The sequence below is a fragment of the Eptesicus fuscus genome, chromosome 3 (assembly GCF_027574615.1).
Source record: "Eptesicus fuscus isolate TK198812 chromosome 3, DD_ASM_mEF_20220401, whole genome shotgun sequence".
In the NCBI taxonomy this organism is placed as follows: Eukaryota; Metazoa; Chordata; class Mammalia; order Chiroptera; family Vespertilionidae; genus Eptesicus; species Eptesicus fuscus.
This window is the reverse complement of record NC_072475.1, coordinates 56676778-56699616: the sequence shown is the minus strand read 5'-3', so window position 1 is coordinate 56699616 and position 22839 is coordinate 56676778. Positions and strand designations below refer to the sequence as shown.

The window sequence follows — 22839 nt, the reverse complement described above, 5'->3', positions numbered from 1 at the left end:
TGCTGGGATGAAGCCGATGACTGGAGATGCGCTACTGTGGAGCCAGCCATTAAACAGCACACCCAGAAGCAGCTGGGGTCAGCTCCTTTTATCCAGCTGCTACTGCGGGAGGGACAACTCATAATGTGCCCACGCAGTGACTATACAGTGGTGGGTGTTTTTGAGGAATAGGAAGGGCAGGGCGGGGCATTTTGCGATGGTGATCAGCCTGGAAGTTGTTCTCTCTCTGCCACAAGCTGGAATGTTTATGAAAACCCACCCGAGGCACATGTGGAAAGGGCAGATGTCACTCCCTGATATCAGCAGGCAGCTGCCATGAGAGATTGCAGGGTGTTGACTGGAAAAGGGGAAATTCCCTTACACGCCAGCACCGATCCCATCTATAAGAATGCATAGGCATGGGAGGTGAAGATCATAGCTGCATATTTCCCTCGGCATAGCTGGTCTAAGGTTCCACCGGAACCCTAGTGAGAGAGGATTAACACACCAGCATCACATTTAAGTGTGGTTCCATGTGGAATGGCAATTTCAGCACCTGCATTCTGTTTAACATAACTCTCTAGTGAGCTGTGTGTAGTTTTGATGCCATAATCTGGCTTTGTTCTTGCCATTCAATGCTCTTCAAGATTCAAAGAACTTCTAAGCTGATAGGAGAGACCTGTTCTGGGAGGACCCCACTGACAATTGCAGTCGGGGTGCTGGGGCCCCTCCAACACTGCTGGAGGGGGGTGTACCAGTCAGCCCTTTGAGAAAGGATCTGAGCGAATGAAACATGAGCTTTAAGTACTCTGCTCTTAGGCCAGCAACTTCCTTTCTGTGCCGCCAGTCAAAGGAAATGATGCTAAAAGTAGAAAAGCAAGTTTACACAGCTGTTCACTTGGGTCCTGTCTGTAGTGAAAGTTGGAAACAATGTAAATGTCACACAGTAGGAAGACAGTAAGTGGTTAAGTAAAATGTTAAGCCTATATGAGGCATAGAAGTATGTTAAAATATCCTATCATTTGCTCCTCAGCACACTCCATCTGGGCTGTGACCCCCTCTACTCCATGAGCTCCCTCCGGACCACCATCTCGCCAAACCCAGCAGGTAATCCTCTTCCCCACCTCACTCGGATGTTCTGTAGCACTTGACCTGAGGGGCCACTCCCCTTCAAAGACCTTCTCCTTCACTTCCTGCTTCTCAGATTCTCCAGGCTGAACCTTCTTCGTCTATCTCCTCTGCCCGACCTTGGCAGCGGCTGAGTCCTGGGTCCTCCCCTCAGCACCCTAGGCTCTCCCCCAGGAGGCTGTGGACAGCCCCATGACTTTATCATTTAAAAAAAATCTTCGTTGTTGAAAGTATTACATATGTCCCTTTCCCCCACACTGACCGCCTCCAGCCCGCCTCCCCCTACTCCCTCCAGGCCTTCACCACCCTATTGTCTGTGCCCACGGGTTATGCATATATGCGTACAAGTTCTTTGGTTGATCTCTTCCCACCCACCCATCCTCCCCCGCCTTCCCTCTGAGATTCCACAGTCCGTCCCATGCTTCTATGTCTCTGGATCTATTTTGTTCATCAGTTTATTTTGTTCATTAGATTCCATATATGAGTGACTTCATGTGATACTTGTCTTTCTCTGAGTGGCTTATTTCGTTCAGCATAGTACTCTATAGGCCCCTCCATGCTGTGTCAGGGCCAAGTGCCCATCAGTAGACGAGTGGATAAAAATGCTGTACAATTACACCATGGAATACTATGCAGCAGCCCCATGATTTAAAATATCACCCAGAAGCTGATGACTCTCGAACCACATCCCACCCATACTTCTTACTCATTCACCAAAGGTATCTACAACAGTGCCCAGCACATTATAGATATTCAGCTATTTGCTAAATTAATGAATTTTATGAAAAAGAGCATATAAAATTTTCTGTTCAATGTGATCATAAATACAAAACATGAAATACCCAAACACAGGAAAATGACCAGAAGAAAATGCATCAAATGTTATTTTGGGGTGGTGGGACTATGAATAATTTCATTCAGTTGTCTTTTCTAAAACCTATAAATATAATGGTAAAAACAAAAAATCTAGTTATAAAAAAAGGAAAAAAAGAAGTTGGAAGGTGGGGAGAAAGAAAATTTAAAAAGGAAAAAGATCCCAGCATCCAAACAGAGGTAAACATGCCCTCTTACACACGCTCTATGCCACAGCATCAGCAACATGCCCAATCACAAAGACTCCCACCTTAAATATCCATGTACCATTCACTGCACTTAACTTACTGCAATGTTCATTTCATTTTGGAGTAAAGATATGATAAACATGAGACTGATCAACTGATGAACGGATAAACAAAAAGCGGTCTATCTGTACAATGAAATATTATTCAGGAATAAAGTAATGAGACATGCTATAACATGGATGAACCTTGAACAAATTTGCTAAGTGAAGAAAGCAAGACACCAAAAAATGTACAATTCCATTTATGTAAAATGTTCTGAAGGGGCAAATCCATAGAGAAAGAAAGCAGGTTAGTGGCTGTGATGAGCTGGGGTGGGGTGGGAAGTGCCTGCTCAGTGTGAGGGGGTTTCTGTCTGGGGGATAAACAGTTCTGAACTAGATAGTGGTGATGGTTGCACAACACTGTGAATATACGTAATGCCCCTGAATTGTATATTTTAAAATGGCTGAAATGGTAAATTTTAAGTTATGTGTATTTACCAAAATAAAAATAAAAAACACTAGAAGAAGCATCTTTAAAACTCTTGGGAGCGCAACATCTTAATCCAAAGGCTAAAATTCCTGTATTCCTTAAAAAATAAAATTAATTTAAAAATTTGGCAGTTCCTCAAAAAAATAGCAAAAGAATGCTGTTTGGAGGTACTTCCATATCAGAGTAAGAGCAGTTTATGGTATGATCCAAAGGTAACAAATAAAGTGTTCAGCTAAAAATGGAACTGAGGAATGCTTATTTTAATGTGAGTTAACACCAGAGAGTTTACATCAAAACAAAGAGACTTTGGGCTAAAATAACTAATGGAGTCTATTTATAGGCAAAAATTTGAAGTTGCAAATTGTCAGATAAGGCAAAATTAATTTTGTGAAAGCATGAAAATTTGGCAGAACAGTAAGGCTGTGTCGAAAAATAAGTGGAAAGGGGATTAAGGTAGAAATGCTAAAAATAGAAGAGTAACTTAAGAGAATTGGTGGAGACAGGATCAATTAATGAGAGGAAAAAGGCCAAGGCACTGAAGGTATTTAAACAGTAATCTTTGATTTTTTTTTCAAGGACAAGTAAAATAGAATGCTGGCAGTTTTTAACAGTGAAAGTTCAACAGTGGAGTGGCCGAGCACTTTTTGTCAAAGGATCTACAAAGACTGAGAGAATGCTGCCGAAAAGGGGAATACGTAATCAAGATGGTAAGGAGAAAAAATGCTTCTAAAAATGTGTGGTGTCATAACTTATCCAAACTGGCACTCTCGACACCAAAAGGGACATAATTAATAATTCTGCCAGGAAAATAGGATTAAACCAATACCATTTCAGGCAAACCAGGGAGCAGTCACTCCACTAGTAGGCAAATTCAAAATGGATTTTAAGGATTAGTTAAAATAGTTGTTCTCTACTTAGAACAAATGCCCACTTTTTATAACAGATATTTAGCAATGTCCCTGGGCCATCCTGAATTGAAGTTTGCCACTAACCAACCATATATATATAACTTCAGAAAGAAAATAAATGTAAGATCCCACCTAAATATTAAGGAGAAATAAAAGGAAAATAAATTATAATAATATTTATTTCAATATGTCAATGTTCAAGCATGACTATCTCATATGTAAATTTTCAGGCACATTAGAAGTCATAATGAAATGGTCAGATGTTTGCACTGATGGATATACATGTTTGGATTCCAAAGTGAATGATAAAAAAAAAATGTACTGTACAAGTAGTACAGGAAAATGAGAGAGCACAGGTATACAGGTGGACATCTAAAAAATAAAAAGAATAAAAAGTAGTGTTAGTAATACTATCTTCTAATTATATATCAATAGAGAGAAAAAAGAAAAAAATTATATAGCAAAAAAGAAAGTACTGTTAGGATAAATAACAGAGCAAACACCCTATCAAATAAAAGAGTAATATGCAAATTGACCATCACTCCAACACACAAGATGGCCGCCCCCATGTGGACACAAGATGGCCTGCAGGGGAGGACAGTTGGAGGGGGACTGAGGCTTGCAGGGGAGGGCAGTTGGGGGGGGACCAGGCCTGCAGGGGAGGGCAGTTGGGGGCAACCAGGTCAGCAGGGGAGGACAGTTAGGGGTGACCAGGCTGGCAGGGGAGGGCAGTTAGGGGTGACAAAGCCGGCAGGGGAGGGCAGTTAGGGGCAATTGGGCCAGCAGGGAAGCAGTTAGGCATCAATCAAGCTGGCAGGGGAGTGGTTAGGAGGTGATCAGGCTGGCAGGCAGAAGCGGTTAGCAGGCAGGCAGGCGAGCAGTTGGGAGCCAGTAGTGCTGGATTGTGAGAGGAATGTCTGACTGCCCTTAAGGGGTCCCAGATTGGAGAGGGTGCAGATTGAAGTGAGGGACACCGCCCCCCCCCAACCCCGTGCACGAATTTTGTGCACCGGGCCTCTAGTATTATATAAAAAAGAAAGACTGAAATAACCTTAAAAGAAGATAACTTAGCAAGATAAATTACAGACCACTGAAGTAGAGAGAAAAAAAGATTGTAAGTGTGGTATCAAAGCAATTTTCTATTTTGTCACATGGGATCTTTGAGACCTCATCTGTACTAAAATATTGATTCAATCTCTATTTTAAATAGGACTTTGGCCAGAGCTTCAACAAGTAGTCTGACACACATAATAAAAGCTAGAATAAAATCTGAGCCTGAAGAGAGGCAAAATGCTTCAAAGCTGGGAAAGGGGATATCTCGGTGCTGGGCTGGTTGAAGATCATGAGTTTTAATTTAAAGACAATAGCAGATTTCTGGAGGATTCAAAGGAAGAGAGTAATAAAATGCCATTTGAATTTTAAAAAAGGATATTTTTTGTATAGCAATGTGGAGATTAGAAGGGGGTATGAGAGAAATTGAAGAGACCAGTTGGGATTTGCTCATGAGGACAGAGGATGAGGCAGCCAGGACCAGGATGGTGAGAGTGGGAACAAATGAGACCTGCACAGCAAGATCTGTCATCTGACTGGGAAAGGAAGGGAGCGCCTGAGGATGACTGAGGTGGCCTGGTTCTGCTCCCTCCCAAGCATAGGCAGATTGGATTATCACCTGTCAAGGTTTCAGCTGTGTCTTCCCAGGGCCACTAGTCCTAACCATAAATGTTAATGGGCCCCTAATGAAAAGCAAGGTCCTACAACCAAGACTATTCTATCCAGCAAGGCTATCATTTAAAATTGAAGGCAAAACAAAGAACTTCCCAGACAAAAAAAAAAAAAGCTAAAGGAGATCATTATCACCAAATCAGTATTACAAGTAATGTTAAAAGAGCATTATTTTAGAAGAAGAAGAAGAAAAAGAAATAGAGGAACATAGGTATAACGAATAAAGCTGTAATAAAGAAGTATCAATAATAACTTTAAATGCTCCAATCAAAAGAGATAGGTAGCTGAATAGATAAGAAAACACGACCCATAATATATAGGCTGTCTACAAGAGACCCACCTCAGAACAAAAGATATACACAAACTGAAAGTGAAGAAATAGGAAAAAAAAAAGTATTCCATACAAACAGAAATTAAATAAAAAGCTGGGGTTGCAATATTTAAATCAGACAAAATAGACTTCAAAACAAAGGCCATAACAAGAGACAGAAAAAGGTCACTACATAATACTATAGGGATCGATCCTATTAGAGGCTATAGCCCTTCTAAACATATATGCACCCAAAATAGGAGTCCCTAAATATATAAAGAAAATCTTGGTGAACATTAAGGGAGAGACCGACAGCAATATAGTCATAGTAGATTATTCTAACACCCCACTGACATCAATGGATAGATCTTCCAGACAAAAATCAACAAGGCAACAGTGACCTTAAACGACACATTGGACTGGATGGATTTAATATTTACACAACATTTCATCCCAAAGCAGCAGAATATACATTCTTCTCAAGTGCACATGGAACATTCTCAAAGACAGACCACATGTTATGAAACACAGAATGTCTTAATAAATTCAAGAAGATTGAAATCATATCAAGCATCTTTCCTGACCACAATAATATGAAACTAGAAATCAATTACAATAATAAAAACCTGAAATACACTAAAACACATGAAAGCTAAATAACATGTTATTAAACAATGAATGGGTTAACAATAAGATCAAGGAAGAAATCAAAAGTTACCTAGGAACAAATGAAAATGAACAAAACAATTCAAAATCTATAGGATACAGTGAAAGCAGTCCTGAGAGGGAAGTTCACAGTATTACAGGCCTACCTTGAGAAGCAAGAAAAATCTCAAATAAACAATCTAACCCTAGAAAAAGAACAACAAACAAAGCCCAGAAGTAATAAAAGGAAAGAAATAGTAAAAAATAAGAGTGGAAATAAATTACATAGAAATTATGAAAACAGTGCAAAACATAATGAAACCAAGAGCTGGTTCTTTGAAAAGATAAACAAGATTAACAAACCTTCAACCAGACTCATCAAGAAAAAAAGAGAGAGGACCCAAATAAATAAAATCAGAAATGAATAAGGAGAAGTAACAACTGACACCACAGAAATACAAAGGATTGTAAGAAAATACTATGAACAACTATATGCCAACATATTGGTCAACCTGGGCAAAATGGATAACTTCCAAGAAACATACAATCCTCCAAAACTCAATCAGGAAGAATCAGAAAGTCTGAATAGACAAATTACAACTCATGAAATTGAAGCAGTAATAAAAAATTACCAACAAACAAAAGTCTCAGACTGTATAGCTTCATAGGCAAATGTTACCAAATATTCAAAGAAGAACTAACACATACCTTTTTAAACTATTCTAAAATATTCAAGAGGAGGGAAGACTTCGAAACTCATCTATGAGGCCAGCATTATTCTAATTCCAAATCCAGATAAAGACATGACAAAGAAATAAAATTATAGGCCAATATCCCTGAATGATATAGATGCTAAAATCCTCAACAAAATATTAGCAAATCAGATCCAGCCATACATTAAAAAGATAATACATTGTCCACCATCCAGAACTGAAATATCATTGCTGTTATGAACACATTAACAACTGTTGGACATAGAAACCGGGACTCAAAAGAACTGTTGGCCCAGAAAGAAACTCACTACAGACTGATTCATTTGCCTCTCAGCATAACCATTATTGCTTGTCTCATTTTCAGTGCCTATAAGTGTATTCCTAGTATCACATGAGCTCACTCATCTAGGGGGAAAGATGAACAACATAGACTGAAGAACAAGAACAGCATCCATCAGACTGTCAGACCTCAGAGGGAAAGTAGGGGAGGGTGGGGACAAGGGAGATAGATCAACCAAAGGACTTGTGTGCTTGCATATGAGCCTAACCAATGATCACGGACAACAGGGGGAGGGGGGTTTGTGTGTGTGGGGGATTGGGAAGGGAACGGGGGGAGGGGGTTGATGACAAATATGTGATACCTTAATCAATAAAGTAATTTAAAATAAATAAAATAAATAAAAAGATAATACACCATGACCAAGTGGGATTTATTCCAGGGATGCAAGGTTGACACAATATTAGCAAATCAATACACGTGATACATCACTTAAACAAAATGAAGGATAAAAACCATATGATGCTATCCACAAAGGCAGGAAAAACATTAGCTAAAATCTAGCACCCACTTACGATAAAAACTCTCAGCCAAGTAGGAATAGAGGGAACATACCTAACATAATAAAGTCCATATATGACAATGCTATAGCCAACATCATACTCAATGCAAAAACTAAAAATGTTTCCTTTAAGATCAAGAACAAGACAGGGATGTCTTCTTTTACTACTCTTAGTCAACATAGTACTAGAAGTACTAGCCACAGCAATCAGACAAGAAGAAGAAATAACAGGCATCCAAGTTGGTAAGAAGGAAGTAAATCTGTCATTATCTGCAGATGATGATATTGTATATAGAAAACCCTAAAGACTCCACCAAAAAATGACTAGAGTAATAAATGAATTTGGCAAAACAGCAGGATAAAAAAATTAATATTCAGAATTTGGTGGCATTTTTGTATACCAATAATAAGTTATCAGAACAAGAAATTAAATAAAAGGCAATCCATTTACTATTGCAACAACAACAAAAATAAGGTACTAGGAATAAATTTAACTAAGGAGCTAAAAGACCTGTACTCGAAAAATTATCCTATATAATAAAGAGCTAATATACTAATTAGACCGAACAGCAGAATGCCATCCTGACGACCTTCTGGATGAAGCTGGGGCTGCAAGGGCCAGCTGAGGTTGCCAGGGGCTGCAAGGGCCAAGCCGCTTGCACAAATTTCGTGCATCCGGCCTCTAGTAAGATACTAAAAAAAAAAAAGAAATTGAGAAAGATACCAATAAGTGGAAGCACATACCATGTTCATGGATAGGAAAAATTAACATCATTAAAATGTCCATGCTACCCAAAGTAATCTACAGATTCAATGCAATTCCTATTAAAATACCAATGGCATATCTCACAGATCTAGAACAAATATTACAAAAATGTATATGGAACCACAAAAGACCCTGAATAGCCTCAGCAATCTTGAGAAAGAAGAACAAAGTTGGAGGTATCACTACCTGATATCAAACTACACTATAAGGTCATAGTAACCAAAACAGCATGGTATTGGCACATGAACAGGCATATAGATAAATAGAACAGAATAGAGCCCAGAAATAAATCCATGCCTTTATGGTTAATTAATATTTGACAAAAGAGGCAAGAACATACAAAGGGATAAAGACAGTCTCTTTAATAAATAGTGTTAGGAAAAGAGACAGATACATGCAAAAAAAGGGAACTCGACCAGCAACTTACACCACACACAAAAATAAACTCAAAATGGATTAAAGACTTAAATGTAAATCACAAAACCATAAAAACCCTAAAATAAAACATAGGCACTAAGTATAAAATATACCCAACTGTTGAAGAATGTATAGTATCTCATTAATAAATTTTATATTAATTATATATTGAAATGATAGTATCTTGGGTATATTGGGCTAAATTTATTAAAATTGCTTTCACTTGTTTTTTAAAAAAATGTGACTTCTAGAAAATTTAAGATTACATATGTGGCTCACATCCTGTTTCCATGGACAAGTGCTGTGCTAGAGAACAGTCCAGTGGCCCCTTCACTAGGGAAAGAGCTCCAAAAGGGCAGGTATCATGTCTCTCCCCTGCTCTGCACCAAGCCTCTGGGACCCATCCTCTGGAGGTGGATGAGTGTCAGGGCTGGCTTCAGAGAGTCTTCCAGGGCTTAGGCTAGGGTGCAGCCCACTGGCCTTCTCATTAAGGTGCTTTGTCCTCATGGAGGATAGCGCATGTTTCTTGGCCCTGGTTACCAAATTGGAAACCAGATGAGGAAGCTTCCTCCTCTATTCTCCATGCAAGGATTTTCCCCTGGAAGTAGTTCTCAAGGTGCTAATACCAGGTTCAAATATTCAAGGATGCCATTTGCCAGTGCGGCACTGATCCTTACACAACCCTGTAGGGTAGCCATTTGCTCCAGCTTACAGTAAAGGAAATAAGGCTCCTAAAGGTTAGGACTTTGTGGAGCTCAAATCCAAGACCATTTGACAACACAGCTTTCTACAGTTGACCACTAGGGGGTCAAAGGCTGCACATAGGAATTATACTCAACTCCAGGACTTCTGCTCTTTCCAAGAGCACAGCAGAGTTGGCAAGGAGGCAGGTGGGCTGCTAGCTTCCCTCTGTAAGAGTTAGGGCTAGCGTGGCACAGTAACAAGTGGGCCTTTCTAGGCCTGTGGTCTGTGGGTGGTCCCAACTTACACATTGGCTGAAACTGGCCTCTGATGTAGAAGCAGAATATGTAGAGGGCCATTCACAATTAAAGAGGCTGCAACCTTTAGGCCATTCAATTTCCTACAGGACATACAACATCTGAAATGGCCTGGGCCTTCGTCTCCCCAACATAAAATCCAAGGGGTTGGGAGCCTCAGCCTTCCCTCATTCTGCTATACCTCTCCTGCCTTGCTCTGCCCCCTGTCCTAAGTATCACGGTCGACTAAAATTTTTCTTGCCTAGTTGTGACATCAGATCTAACTTCCTCAACAATGGGAATTGAAAAAAAGGTTTGATACACCTCCCCTGCGATCCTAACCTACTCCACTCCTTTAAAATAGATCATAGAAAACCAAGGCTAGCCCAGGTTTTAGAGACCACTGAATCCAAACACTTTACTCTACAGAAGCAGAGGTCCAGAGGTTTAAAGTCACACATCTGACTGGTAAAAGGTAGGAACAGAAGCTTAGATCCCTGGCTCATAATTGCCCATTTCCCCGCCTCCAACTGAATGTCAGAAATGGGGTGCTATAGGCTGAATTTTTGTGTCCCCGCCCAAATGCATAATGTTGAAGCCCTAACTCTACTACACCCACTATGACTGCATTTGGAGACAGGGCCTGTGAAGAGGTGATTGAGGTTCAATGAGGTCATAAGGTCAGGGCCCAAATCCAATAGGGTGGTGCCCTTATAAGAAGAGGAAGGGACAATGGAGAGCTCTCTCTCTCTCTCTCTCTCTCTCTCTCTCTCTCTCTCTCTCTTTCTGCCATGTGAGGACACAGCAAAAAGGCGGCTATCTGCAAAGCAGGAAGAGAGTCTTCACTGGAAACCAAACCCTATTGTACCTTGATTTTGGACTTCCAGCCTCCAGATCTGTGAAAAAATAAATTTCTATTATTTATGCCACACAGTCTGTTCCAGCAGCCCAAGCTGACTGATACAAGAGGATAAAATAATTTTTTTTATAGCAAAGATGGAGATTTATTGAAGAACATGTACAGACTCCCACATGGGGAGAGGGAGAGTCCCACAGAATGGACTCCCACGTGGGGAGGGGGAAAGGGTCCCCCTAAATTAATTTTTATTTGTGCGCCTTCACTCAAAGTGTGGGCACTGAAAAATGCACAATGTAGGGGAAAGAACAGCACCAGATTGGCTGAGATGAGGGCCACTCAGAGACTCTGACCGGGACCACTTTCCATCTGGAATGCCCTGGCCCACAGGCACTTGAAGGTCATTAAAAGGAACAAGTCGCTCAGTTAAAGAATTTGGGGAAACTATCCAAACTATGCATGTTCTGTTCTGAGAAACAGTCTGTCCTCCTATGATGCAGAGAAAACATTGGCCCAGGTGCCCCTTGCCCCCTTCTGGAGCCTTCCCTGGCTACCCGAATCCTCACATCCGGTGTTCTCTGAAACCCAGGTTGGGAGGAATGTCTTCTGAGAGAGGAGAAAGTGACTCTGACCCTCTGGGTTATAAGCCCTTAAAAAGGCCCGGGAGGGTCCAGGGAACCTGGTCATCATCTGAGGGCCTGTCAACCCCCATGTCCGCCCGACATCGGGTCTTTGAGCATCAGCCCGCAGCCTGAACTGGACGTGTCCTCCCCTGGGAAGCTCTTCAGCAAAAGAAACAGCTTTACTTATGGTCAAATGCTTTGTCCCTGGAAGTTTTAAATTGAGTGGAATTTTAAGTATTAAGAAAAGAAAAAGACAAAGTAATTAATCACTGTTAGCATATTGGTGTGCTTATCTTATATATTTTTTTGAGTTTTACAAAATTTTTTATAATGAGCATGTATTACTTTATAGTGATGACAGTAAATACTGTTCATTCATTCTCTAAATATTTCAGCATCTCTCATGAGCCAGGAGGTTTTCCAGATGCAGGAGATACAGCAGTAAACAAGATCAAGTCCCCCTCCTCCCACCTCCTCAGGACCCCAGAACTGGGGCAGAGGGGATAATACAATGTAAGTCCTAGCGGAAAAGATTCAGGTGGAGTGAGGAATGGAGAGTCCTGGGGTGAGGTGGTCAGAAAGGGTTTTCTAAGAAGGGGACATCTGAGCAGAGACCTGAAGGAGGTGAGGGGCCGAGTCAGGTGAAGGGCTACAGGAAGGGCTCTTCCTTTAAATGAGAACTGCAGGCCTGGCCCCAGGAAGAGCAGAGGGCCAGCGTGGCCCTGTGGCACAGGCAGGCGAGGAGTGGCAGGAGACGGTCTGGAGAGCCAGGCAGAGCCGACTGGGCAGGGCTTTGGAAGGAGTCTGGGTTCTGTCTCCATGTGGAGAAGTCAATGGGAAGATGGAGCAGGACAGGGACACATTTGGCAAACACTGTCTCCTGGGATGCCTCCCTCCTCTGCAGGAACCACATTATCCCCATTAAACTAAAAGGTCCTGTCCTGGCCGGTGTTGCTCAGTGGTTAGAATGTCAACCCATGCACCAAAGGGTTGAGGGTTCAATTCCTAGTCAAGGGCATGTACCTGGGTTGCAGGTTCATTCTTGGCCCACTTTGGGACACATGCAGGAGTCAACCAATCAATGTGTCTCTCTCACATTGATGTTTCTCTCTCTCTCTCTGCCTCCCACTTCCCTCCCTTCCCTCTAAAAAAAATCAGTGGAAAAAATATCCTCCTGTGAGGATTAACAAAATAAAATAAAAGGTCCTGAGTTCAGGGATGGATGTACTTTCTCTTGTGGGTTCCTTTCCTAAGAGAGAGCTGGAGCAGGAACTATGGGCCTTGGGAAGCCAGACGGCTCCGACCAGGACTCTCACCTCCTGGGACTCACCTTCTACCGTCAACTCCACTGTCACCTGGCGGGCACCGCTACCATTGGTGGCTTCACAGGTATACTTCCCCTTGTCCTCCTCCCGGACAGCATGAATCACCAGGCTGAAACTCCCGCGGATGCCACAGTCCAGCAGGAAGCGGCCCCCACTGGTGATGGGTTGCCCATTTCTGTGCCACGTCACCTGGGGCTCTGGGTAACCCCGGACCTTCAAGAAAAAGAAGAAAGGGTGAGAGCTTATATTTAAGGAGTACTTCCTGTGTGCCAGGTACTGTTCTGAGTGCTTTACATGTGTTAACTCATCTATCCTCATAGCAACCCTTGAAGCAGACACCATTTTCATCTCCCTTTTAGAGATGAGAAAATTGAGGCCCAGAGAGTTTGGGTAGATTTCCCAGGATCTTGAAGGCAGAAAGTAGCAGAGGCAGGTATCCTGGCTCCAGTGCCCACTACACAAGAGCCTGGTTGCATATCAGAATCACCCAAGGGAGCTTTGAAAAATACAAATGCCCATGCCCTACCTTGGACCAGTTAAATCAGAATCCCAAGGGGTGGGAGTGAGCGTGGGGAGTCTAGACCAGTGCTTCCTACTCTAAGATGTAAATAAATCACTTGGGGAAATGCAGATTCTGCTTCTATAGGTCTTGGGAGGGACCCGAGAGTCTGCAGTTCAGACAAGCTCTCAGATGATGTCGAAGCTGCTGGTCCCCAGAATTCACCTTGAGGAGCAAGGTTCTAGACCTGAACTGCCCAGAATGGCACCACTAGCCACCTGTGTGAAGGAGCACTTCAAATGTGGCCCTTCCTAAAGGAGTTGCACCATGAGCATAAATTAAACACTGGGTTTTGTAGATTTAGTATGAAAAAATAATGTAAAATATCTCAATAATTTTAAAATACTGATTACATGTTGAAAAAAGAAAGTATTTTTGACAGTTGAATTAAATAAACTATATTGTTAAAATTAATTTCACCTGCCCTAGCCAGTGTGGCTCATTTGGTTAGGCATCGTTCCATGCACCTAAAGGTTGCAGGTTTGATTCCCAGTCAGGGCATATGCCGGGGTTGCAGGCTCCATCCCTGGTAGGGGGTGTGGAGGAGGCAGCTGATCAATGTTTCCCTCTCACATCAATGTTTCTTTCTCTCTCTCACTTTCCCTTCCTCTCTCTAAAAGTCAATGAAAAAAATCTTTAAAAGTATTTAATTTAATCTGTTTCTCTTTACTTTTTAGCGTGGCTACTAGAAAAGTTACTATGATATAAATGCATTGCATGGGGTTTCTATTGGGCAGTGCTGTTCTAGACCGCTCAGTCTTTCTCTAATAATAGTAAGCACCTAACCTCTGTTGAGGGCTAAGTATTTTAAGTAAGCACTTCTCTAAGTACTTGATGCATCTGAGCCTCATAGTGACTTGTTCAGAGCAGCGGTCACCAACCGGTGGTCCACGGACCACTGGTGGTCCGTGAGGTCTGAAAGGTTGGCGACCGCTGGTTTAAGGAAACCTTTGGAGCAGCGGTCACCAACCGGTGGTCTGTGGACCCCTGGTGGTCCATGAGGTCCAAAAGGTTGGCGACCGCTGGTTCAGAGGATATTTCCCCAAAGAGAGGGAAATGTAGACAGAGGTAAATTCCAAGGAAAGAAATCACTTTGAGTTTCAGAGGAAGTTCCCCAAGGACCCTCAAACCCTTGAAACTCAGCATGCCCTTCAGAACGGACTAATCTTCGGAGGAGCAAGGCTCAAACTGGCCCATGGATACACAGCCTGGGACCCAGAACTGGGGTATTTTAGCACTGGAAATGCACAGAAGACATCACAGAAACCTCTTGAGAAAGACAATGTTTGAATTACAAAACATGGTAGCAATGGCTTTTACTCATGGATCTACACCAAGACAAGAGAGAATGAATGCGGGTGAAGCAAAACCAGAATTCACTGGATGACCCCAAATCGGATTCACAATGAAAGTACTCAGTGACCTATAGAATAATCCTCCCCCACCCCCCAGTAAGGTCAGAGGGGGTGCTCTATCAGCATGTGGGAGAAGGGGAGAGGTGGTGTGTGCATGCACACTGGGCATCCTAACACAGTTAATTCCCAAAGCAGCTCAGGAAGAAAGACTGCGAAAAGCAGCAGTAGTGTCTTTGGGCTGTGCTTGCTGCCCTTCCCAGGTGTCCAGCCCCCAACTCATCCTGAGACTCATTTCTCAGTCACCAGGATGTAGATATCTTCTTAGGAAAGGAGCCTGAATCACAGGTAAGTGATCACCAAAGTAAATGATCACCCTTCTGTGCCATTTTATGAATCTCACAAGGCCTGCCTCTCATCCTTACTAATCTGTAGTCAGGCTTCAATGAAAAACAAAACAAAAACAAAAACCAACAAAAAAACAACTCTCCAAATCATTATTACCTATCTTATTTATGATATTTGGAAACAAACAAACATCTCTTTCCTATCAAAATCTACACTATAGCCCGGCTGGCATAGCTCAGTGATAGTGTTGACCTATGAACCAGGAGGTCACAGTTCGATTCCTGGTCAAGGCATATGCCCGGGGTTGTGGGTTTGATCCCCAGTGTGGGGCATGCAGGAAGCAGCTGATCAATAACTCTCTCTCATCATTGATGCTTCTATATCTCTCTCCCTCTCCCTTCCTTCCTGAAATCAATAAAAAATATATATATATATTTTAAATCTACACAATACCCATGATGGAGACTGACTTCCTGTGAGGGAATGGTTATTCTAAAGTCCCTTCCCCCAGAAGCAGTCAGGGATGTGGGAAGCCACTGCAGCCTCACCAAGGCACTGTGTCCCATCTCAGGCTGACAGGACTGCATCAATTCTCTCATTTTTACTAATAAAAGGGTAATACGCTAATTAGACCAGGTCAACTGTCCATCTTCTGGACGTCCAACTTCTTCTGGACAAAGCCATCATGGTTGGGGGATGAGGCAGAGAGGGAAGTTGGGGGCAAGACCAGGCTGGCAGGGGAGGGCAGTTAAGGGGATCAGGCAGGCAGAGGCAGTTAGAGGCGATCAGGCCAGCAGGAGAGAGAAGTTAGGGGTGAGATAAGGCCAGCAGGGAAGAGCAGTTAGGGGCAAGATCAGGCTGGCAGGAGAGGGCAGTTAGGGGCAATCAGGCCAGCAGGGGAGAGTAGTTAGGTGGGATCAGGCAGGAGGAGGCAATTAGGGGCAATGAGGCCAGCAGAGGCAGTTAGGGGCAATCATGCCAGCAGGGGAGAGCAGTTGGGGGAGAGATCATGCCAGCAGGGGAGAGCAGTTGGGGACGAGATCAGGCTGGCAAGGGAGGGCAGTTAGGGGTGATCAAGCATGCAGGCAGAGAGGTTAGGGGTGATCAAGCAGGCAGGCAGAGGCAGTTAGGGGTGATCAGGCAGGTGAGCAGTTAGGAGTCAGCAATCCCAGATTGCGAGAGGATGTCCAATTGGATAGGGTGCAGGCTGGGCTGAGGGACACTCCCCTCTCCCCCTGTGGATGAATTTCATGCACCAGGCCACCAGTCTATTATAATATGAAACAAAGAACAAATGGCAGTTGTTTCTGGGTCTCTCCTCTTTTCCTTTTAGTTAACTATTATTCTCTGATATTTCTGCAAACACACCTGACTTTTGTAAAATAGAAAAATAATTTTCCCCATGTTGCTCACTGTTAAAAGGGTCGCTGGCAGGTTAAAAAAAATAATTTAAATGAAAATGTGTTCCTTTTATATTAGTGTGATTACATAATGATTGTATAGCACAAACATTCAGTAATGTGTGGAGGCCCTCAAAGTACTTAAATCTAGCAATGGGAATAAAAACACTGTCCAAATAAACATTGTGCATGTTTGAAGATGACAAATGCCATGTGCCTATATACTACGGTGTCATCTTGTGGCACTCACTTGGCACAAAGGTTCATACAAAGGAATATCAGGCAATGATTATTCTGTTACAGCACGGCTCTTCTGTTAAAGCATGTTTTCAGGAAACAATGAAGGAAAAGAAACCCTTTCCTATGGAAGGAAGCCCTTGAGGATTCTGGTCATGTAGTGAATTTGCAAATCATCATTATCTTCTCCTCCACCCCAACAGGCAGGGCCAGCCTAATCCAGAAGAGGATCACCAGCCTTCTGTGAGCTTCAGAGAAAGGAGAGCACTGCACTGGGCACAGATAAATCATTAACTGCACCAGAGGCGTCCTTACATTCCATTAGCAAGTACTCTGGCCCCCTGCAGCAGTGCCAGCGCTGGTGGCCCATCGGTGCCTGGGGCATCAATGATTAACTGGGGACACTGCGAGTGTTCCAGACCTCAGGGCCACAGCTCCTTCTTTCCCTTTCAATTTTCCTCTCATTTCTCTCTCTCTCTCTCTCTCTCTCTCTCTCTCTCTCTCTCTCTCTCTCTCTCTTTTTCTCTCTGTTGTCTCTCTCTCTCTCACACACACACACATCTGAAATGTCCTATTAAAATAAATATTTAGGGATTTTTAAATATGCTGAAACTGGCACCTCTTAGAAAGCTGCAGTGTGCAATGGGACTTTTGTTCACTCTGCATCCAAAGCAAAGGCAGGAATTTCCGTGACCTTGCTCTATTCCAAGGTCTGAATGATTTGCAGCTCCAGTTCTTATCCTCCCGATATGGGAAAAACATGTTCAACCACTACTTAACATGCCGCAAAAATTATTCAGCTTTAAGGAAACCCATTTTTACTGTCTGCCCACTCTCCAGAGCTCCTATGTTGGGGAGGGAGAGAAGCCTGCGCTCACATCCTTGGGGTGCATGACAACAGCCCTGCCCTCCCTGGGTGCGTTATCTGCCTTCATCACAGGCCTTCGGCCAAGAAGCTGCAGCTGGTATTTTTACAGCCTGGCCCAAGACCACACTAAAACCCCACTGATACTTTAGTTTTCAGAGGGCCTCCACATACAGAATCTTGTTTGATTCTTGGAACACCATGAGGAAGGTGTCTTGGATTGGGTTCCCCAAAAGCAGAACCTGAAATAGGGATTGAGGGAACCCTAACTGCAAACCCATAGCCAACAATCACAGCAGCTGGAAATGGGTGTACCCGCCTGGTGAAGGGGTCTGGGTGGAGCACCACAGCACCTGTGACAGCACACAATGCCATTCACATTAGTTAGCCCGGAGAGCTGAGGAAAGAGGCCTGGAGGAGTGGATGATTCGCCCGGGATCTCACCCGGGCAGATTAAGTGGCAGATCGGGGCAAGGATATTGGTCTCCAAGTTGAGTGGTTGTTTCTCTGTGCCTCATTGAAAAAATTCATGTTTTTCGCGAGACCAATATTGTAGAATCCCAAGCATGGATAAGTGTCCATCTCTAACAGACCCTAAATCCCTTCTGGGTTAAAGCAATATCTGCTCCCGCTTTGGGAAAAAGCAAAGTGTTCACAAAAGATGTGGCCATGCCACAAGCAAGTCCTGGGCTATTTGCTAATAGAAACAGGACGGTGCTATAGACTGAATGTTTGGGTTCCTCCAAAATTCATATGTTGAAGACTAAGCCCCAATGTATTCGGAGGTATTAGGATGGGACTCCCAGGAGGTGCTAAGAACTTGTGGAGCCTTCATGAATGGAATTAGTGCCCTTACAAAAGCTCCCTTACCCCTTCTACCAGGTGAGGACACAGCGAGGAGACAACTATCAATGAACCAGGAAGTGAGACCTCACCAGACCCTGAATCTGCTGGTGTCCCGATCTTAGCCCTCCCAGCCTCCAGAACTGTGAGAAACACATGTCTGTTGTTTAAGCCACCCAGTCTGTGGCATTTCTGGTACAGCAGAAATACCCACAGGGTCTAAGATAGACAGGGTTGGTGCTATGCGTGTGCCCAAGACACCCCTAAGGGAGTCAGTGTGGTACAGAGAGGGGCCGGGCCCGAGTCCTGGGGCTGAGCGTGGCTTCCTCCTGCTTCAGGCTAAGGTCCCTCCCATGTCTGAAGTAGTGTGGGTCTAAACAGTGACCCACTTAGCTTCCACTGGAAGATTCTTTCCTCTCCCTCCGGTCTCCTCTGGGTCCAGCCCACAGCCTCAGTCCCCTCTGCTCCTCCCTATGGGAAAACCAAGTGACCGCAAGGAGAAATGCTCAGGAACGTGTGGAGGCAGCCCTGACTTTTCACCATAATGAGTTTTTGGAAACCGCCCCAAAGAGGGTCATTTTAAGAAGAATCATGTTCTTGCCACAATAACCACATTTAATTGGAGGTTGTGTTCTTGAACAAAAGCCCAGGATCAAATAAATCAAGGGCATCCCAACAACTTGTCATAAAAATAAAGATATTGTAACCATAACCCCTATAATAATTTAAAACAGTAAAACTGTGCTCCAGCTCTATAAAATGTCCTCAAAAACCTTTATGGCCTCAGAAGGCCTTTAAAAGGAATGGGGCTCATTTTGTGCGTGCTGGATGGTGAGGAGAAAGCTGGGAGGCAGGCGGGCAGCTGCTGCTACCTGACACCTACCTGTTGTACTTGAGGGACAGTGATTCAGTGCTGTCTTGAGATTCACTTAATGATGAAAATTGGAACGTTCTTAAGGGCACTAAGCCTCTTGATATTCCTCTGACATGTGTCAAGGGCTTTCAGTCAATCCCAAGTTGCCAGGACAGGCTACCAGAGCCTGGGCCCAGAGCAGTGGCAGGTTCTCTGACTCCACAACCCCTGTAAGACCCAGAGCAACATGCCTGCTGTCCTCTAAGACTGATGAGGGGCGGAAGGGGGTGACTTTGCTGGTTTTGATCATCTCCTCCATGTCGTTTGCTCCTGGGTGGGCCTGTCCCTGTATGCACACTGCAAGCCAGCACAGCTGCAGTGCACAGCTAGGCAGGAGGTGCAACTGAGGCTCTGCCCACGTCGGGATGGAGGGAGACCAAAGGAGAGAGAGCAGAGCTGAGCTGAGGTTGGGGTGAGAGAGGCTGCCCACCAGGACACTGGGGAGCTGGGAAGCTACACACAGACGACGTCAGCAGTGAGCTGAGGAATCCTTAGGGCCAGGAACAGACTCGAGGAGGGGCACCAGTACGTATTTATTTGAATCTTGTTGAGCAATTGAATCGATGCTGGGAAAGGCTGAGCCTGGAGGACAGGACATTAAGGAAACCCGCTGGACAAATGTGTCCCCAAGCTAGACAAAGCTGATGCTGCCACATGACTGTCCACATGCTTATAACTAACTATAGCACATTACTCTGAACTTCTTCCCCTGTTTCAAGGCGGCTTCGTCTATAATAAATAAACTCTATGATAAATGACTAGAACAGAGCTGGTGATTTAAAATAGAAAAATAATAGGAAATAAACCTAATCATGCTGAGGAATGAGTTGAAAAAAAATCCTCAGCCCCATCTCACCCGAATAATAAATAGCCATGGAGGCACAGAAAGAAGAATGAAAACATTAACAGCCCCCAACAAATTAGATCACAAAAAATGCCTATGAAACTTACATCATGGATACAGTAGGAGAGTGAAGAGTGAAGGGTGAGCCATGGGCATGACATGACCAAGCTTAGGGTCTGTGTCTGTGTCAGCAACTGGCACACCGCCCATTGGACAGGCAGCAACTTAATTAAGGCTTTGAGTAATCCCGTTGCCAACTGTCAAAAGCCTTAACTGAACCCACAGAATCCATCAGGAAGAGATCATACCAGCTAAAAACAGCAATTAGTGAGAGGCTTAAAATGCTGGATGCTGCCTGTCCCTAGTCCAACTTGTGAAACAGTGAGGACAAAAGTGGTTCCATAAAAAATAAATTCAGGATGTCGAGAGCCATTCCTCAAACTAGCCCAGCAAATGCCACGTGGGTCTTCCCAGGGACAGATGCTGAAAGTCTCTGTGATTGGCCACTCACTTTCTAGGGCAAGTTTCCTTTTCCTATGGCCCAAGACACAGATACCCCCACACCCCCGACATCTGCAAGTCTGGAAATTTCTGGTTTCTCCCACTGAGAGCACATGGCAGGTTCTAGCTGGGCGGTCTTGGGTTATACCTCAGGCTCCTTTGAATCTTCCAAAAACCAAAAAAGACCTATTTCCTTTTATCTAGATTAGGCTTATCAATGCATGCAACCTTTTTATTGCTTTTTAATGATATAGCACCTAAAAGCTTTTGAAGCAGTTCGACAAAGTAACAGAAAGCTATGTGTAATGGGGAACCTCTCACATTGACATTTTCTTAAATTTGTAGTTTTCCTATAAGAACTAGTGTCCTTCTGTGTGAACCCCCAGTTCCTATGGGAAGGCTGTGGGATTCCTGCCTCACCAGGAACCTCTCTACACAAAGTCCTGGGGTCTGGCTTTATTCCCTCTTGTGAAGGCTTCTAAGGACACAGCATCTGCAGCTGGTAAGGCTGGCCCCAGATCCGCTCTCCTGTTTCTACTACCAAGGTGAGATATTCTCTCAAATGTATTAAAATACTATTAAGAAGCTTAACAAATTAGTGCTGTGGCTTGTGTGCTTTTTTTTTAAATTCCTTAAGAATCTCCTGCCCACCTTTCCCCATGTAAGTGGCACACCCCTCCTTTGAGGAACAGCTCCTTCCCCCTATACACCTCAGGTGAGACTGGTGTGGTGCGATTAGGTCATCTGCCTTCTGGCCAAAGTCCTTGGGCTTCAAAAATGAGCATATGATTCAAGGCGGCCAATCAGAGCTCTTCCATGAAATTTTAAATTAGAATAAATTGTCTATTTTCACAGGGACCCCAAGCTGGAGAGACACAAGCCTGAAGCTGTCTGCAGCCATCTTCTCTCATCCCCCCATTTTCTTGCTCTCGCCCGAGAAGAGGAAGCCATCTACAAAGTAAGACGTCGCATACACAGTGAAGAAGAGAAGAGATGGAGGCGCTGCCCGACAGAGCCGTGGCGGACTCCAGGTCCCCTCAGTTAGAGGAGGTAATGCATCTCTACTGCTTCCCCCAGATGAAGTTGGCTTCTCTCACTTGCAAACAAGAGCTTTGACTAATGCAGGAAGGTATATGGTATCTGGAATCAGACTTGTGTGTGGGTCCTGGCTGCACTGATCACTTGTTGCCTGATCTTGGGCAAGTTAACTTATCTGGCCCTCAGTTTACACACCTATAAGATGGGATGATACCAGTATTCACTTCCATGGATAAGTTTATTATCAAATGAAATAGCACAAGTACAACAGCACATTAACACATTCTAAAGGTTAGATCCAGCTCCTCTTTTCTTCAGAATAAGTAACTCTTTAAAATCAGGTGCCCCAGAATCCACTCAGCATCCAGCTTTGTTAACAGCGTGAAACTGTGCCCTAAGAAATATCAGTACTTGTGAACTTCTGGGCTTGCTGAGCGTCCCCTTACACAACTCACATTCAAACAGACAACTTCAAGGCATCACACTGTTCATAAAAACTGAACATTTTGAGAACAACTTCTGCTTTGGCTGAACTGGCTTATTATTTTTTATTTAAAGAGTAAACCCCCTTAGGAAAGTAAGTGTTGTGTTTATGTAACATCCCAAAGCATACTTTAAACAAATATCCAGGCTGTAGTTTTGACTGTCCCATCATTCCAGTCCTGTAACATCATGTGCACCTTTGAGTCAGAGACCATCCCCTTGATTTCTGCCTCACTGACTAATGCAGCCATGGAATTTCAAGGGCATGAGTGAGTGTTGGGAAGGAAATCAATCTGGGGCAATAAATCTGGAGTTCCTGGCCAGTCATGGCTGGACCTGGAGAGAGAGAGGCATACCTCACCAGCAGAAGGGATGGAGCAGAGGGCTCCTCCCCAAACAACACACAGACCATTTGGCAATGCCTCCTCACCCCTCAAACAGCAGAGCCCAGACGCAAAAAGACTGAAACTGGTCACAGGTTGTACTGGGAAGGTCCTGTCCTATGAGGACTCTCTGAGGATATAAAGTAATTCTGTTTAAAAGCAGAGGTGGGCAAAAGTAACCCAAGGCTCTCAACAATCCAAGAACATCTCGACTTGGTTCCCTTGTCTTAAATTCTGATTTTTGGTCTTTCCAAGCTGCCCTCTGACCCAACA

The 22839-nt window shown here is 43.7% G+C and overlaps 1 protein-coding gene across 1 annotated transcript in view; it reads right to left on the bottom strand.

Annotated features, from left to right (window-relative positions):
* The window catches only part of MYLK (myosin light chain kinase), a 295783-nt gene that overhangs the window by 121522 nt on the left and 151422 nt on the right, over positions 1-22839 (bottom strand). The window contains exon 3 of the mRNA XM_054713911.1: positions 12806-13013. Within this exon, the coding sequence (XP_054569886.1) occupies positions 12806-13013 (208 nt within the window). The remainder of the gene's footprint in view (positions 1-12805; positions 13014-22839) is intronic.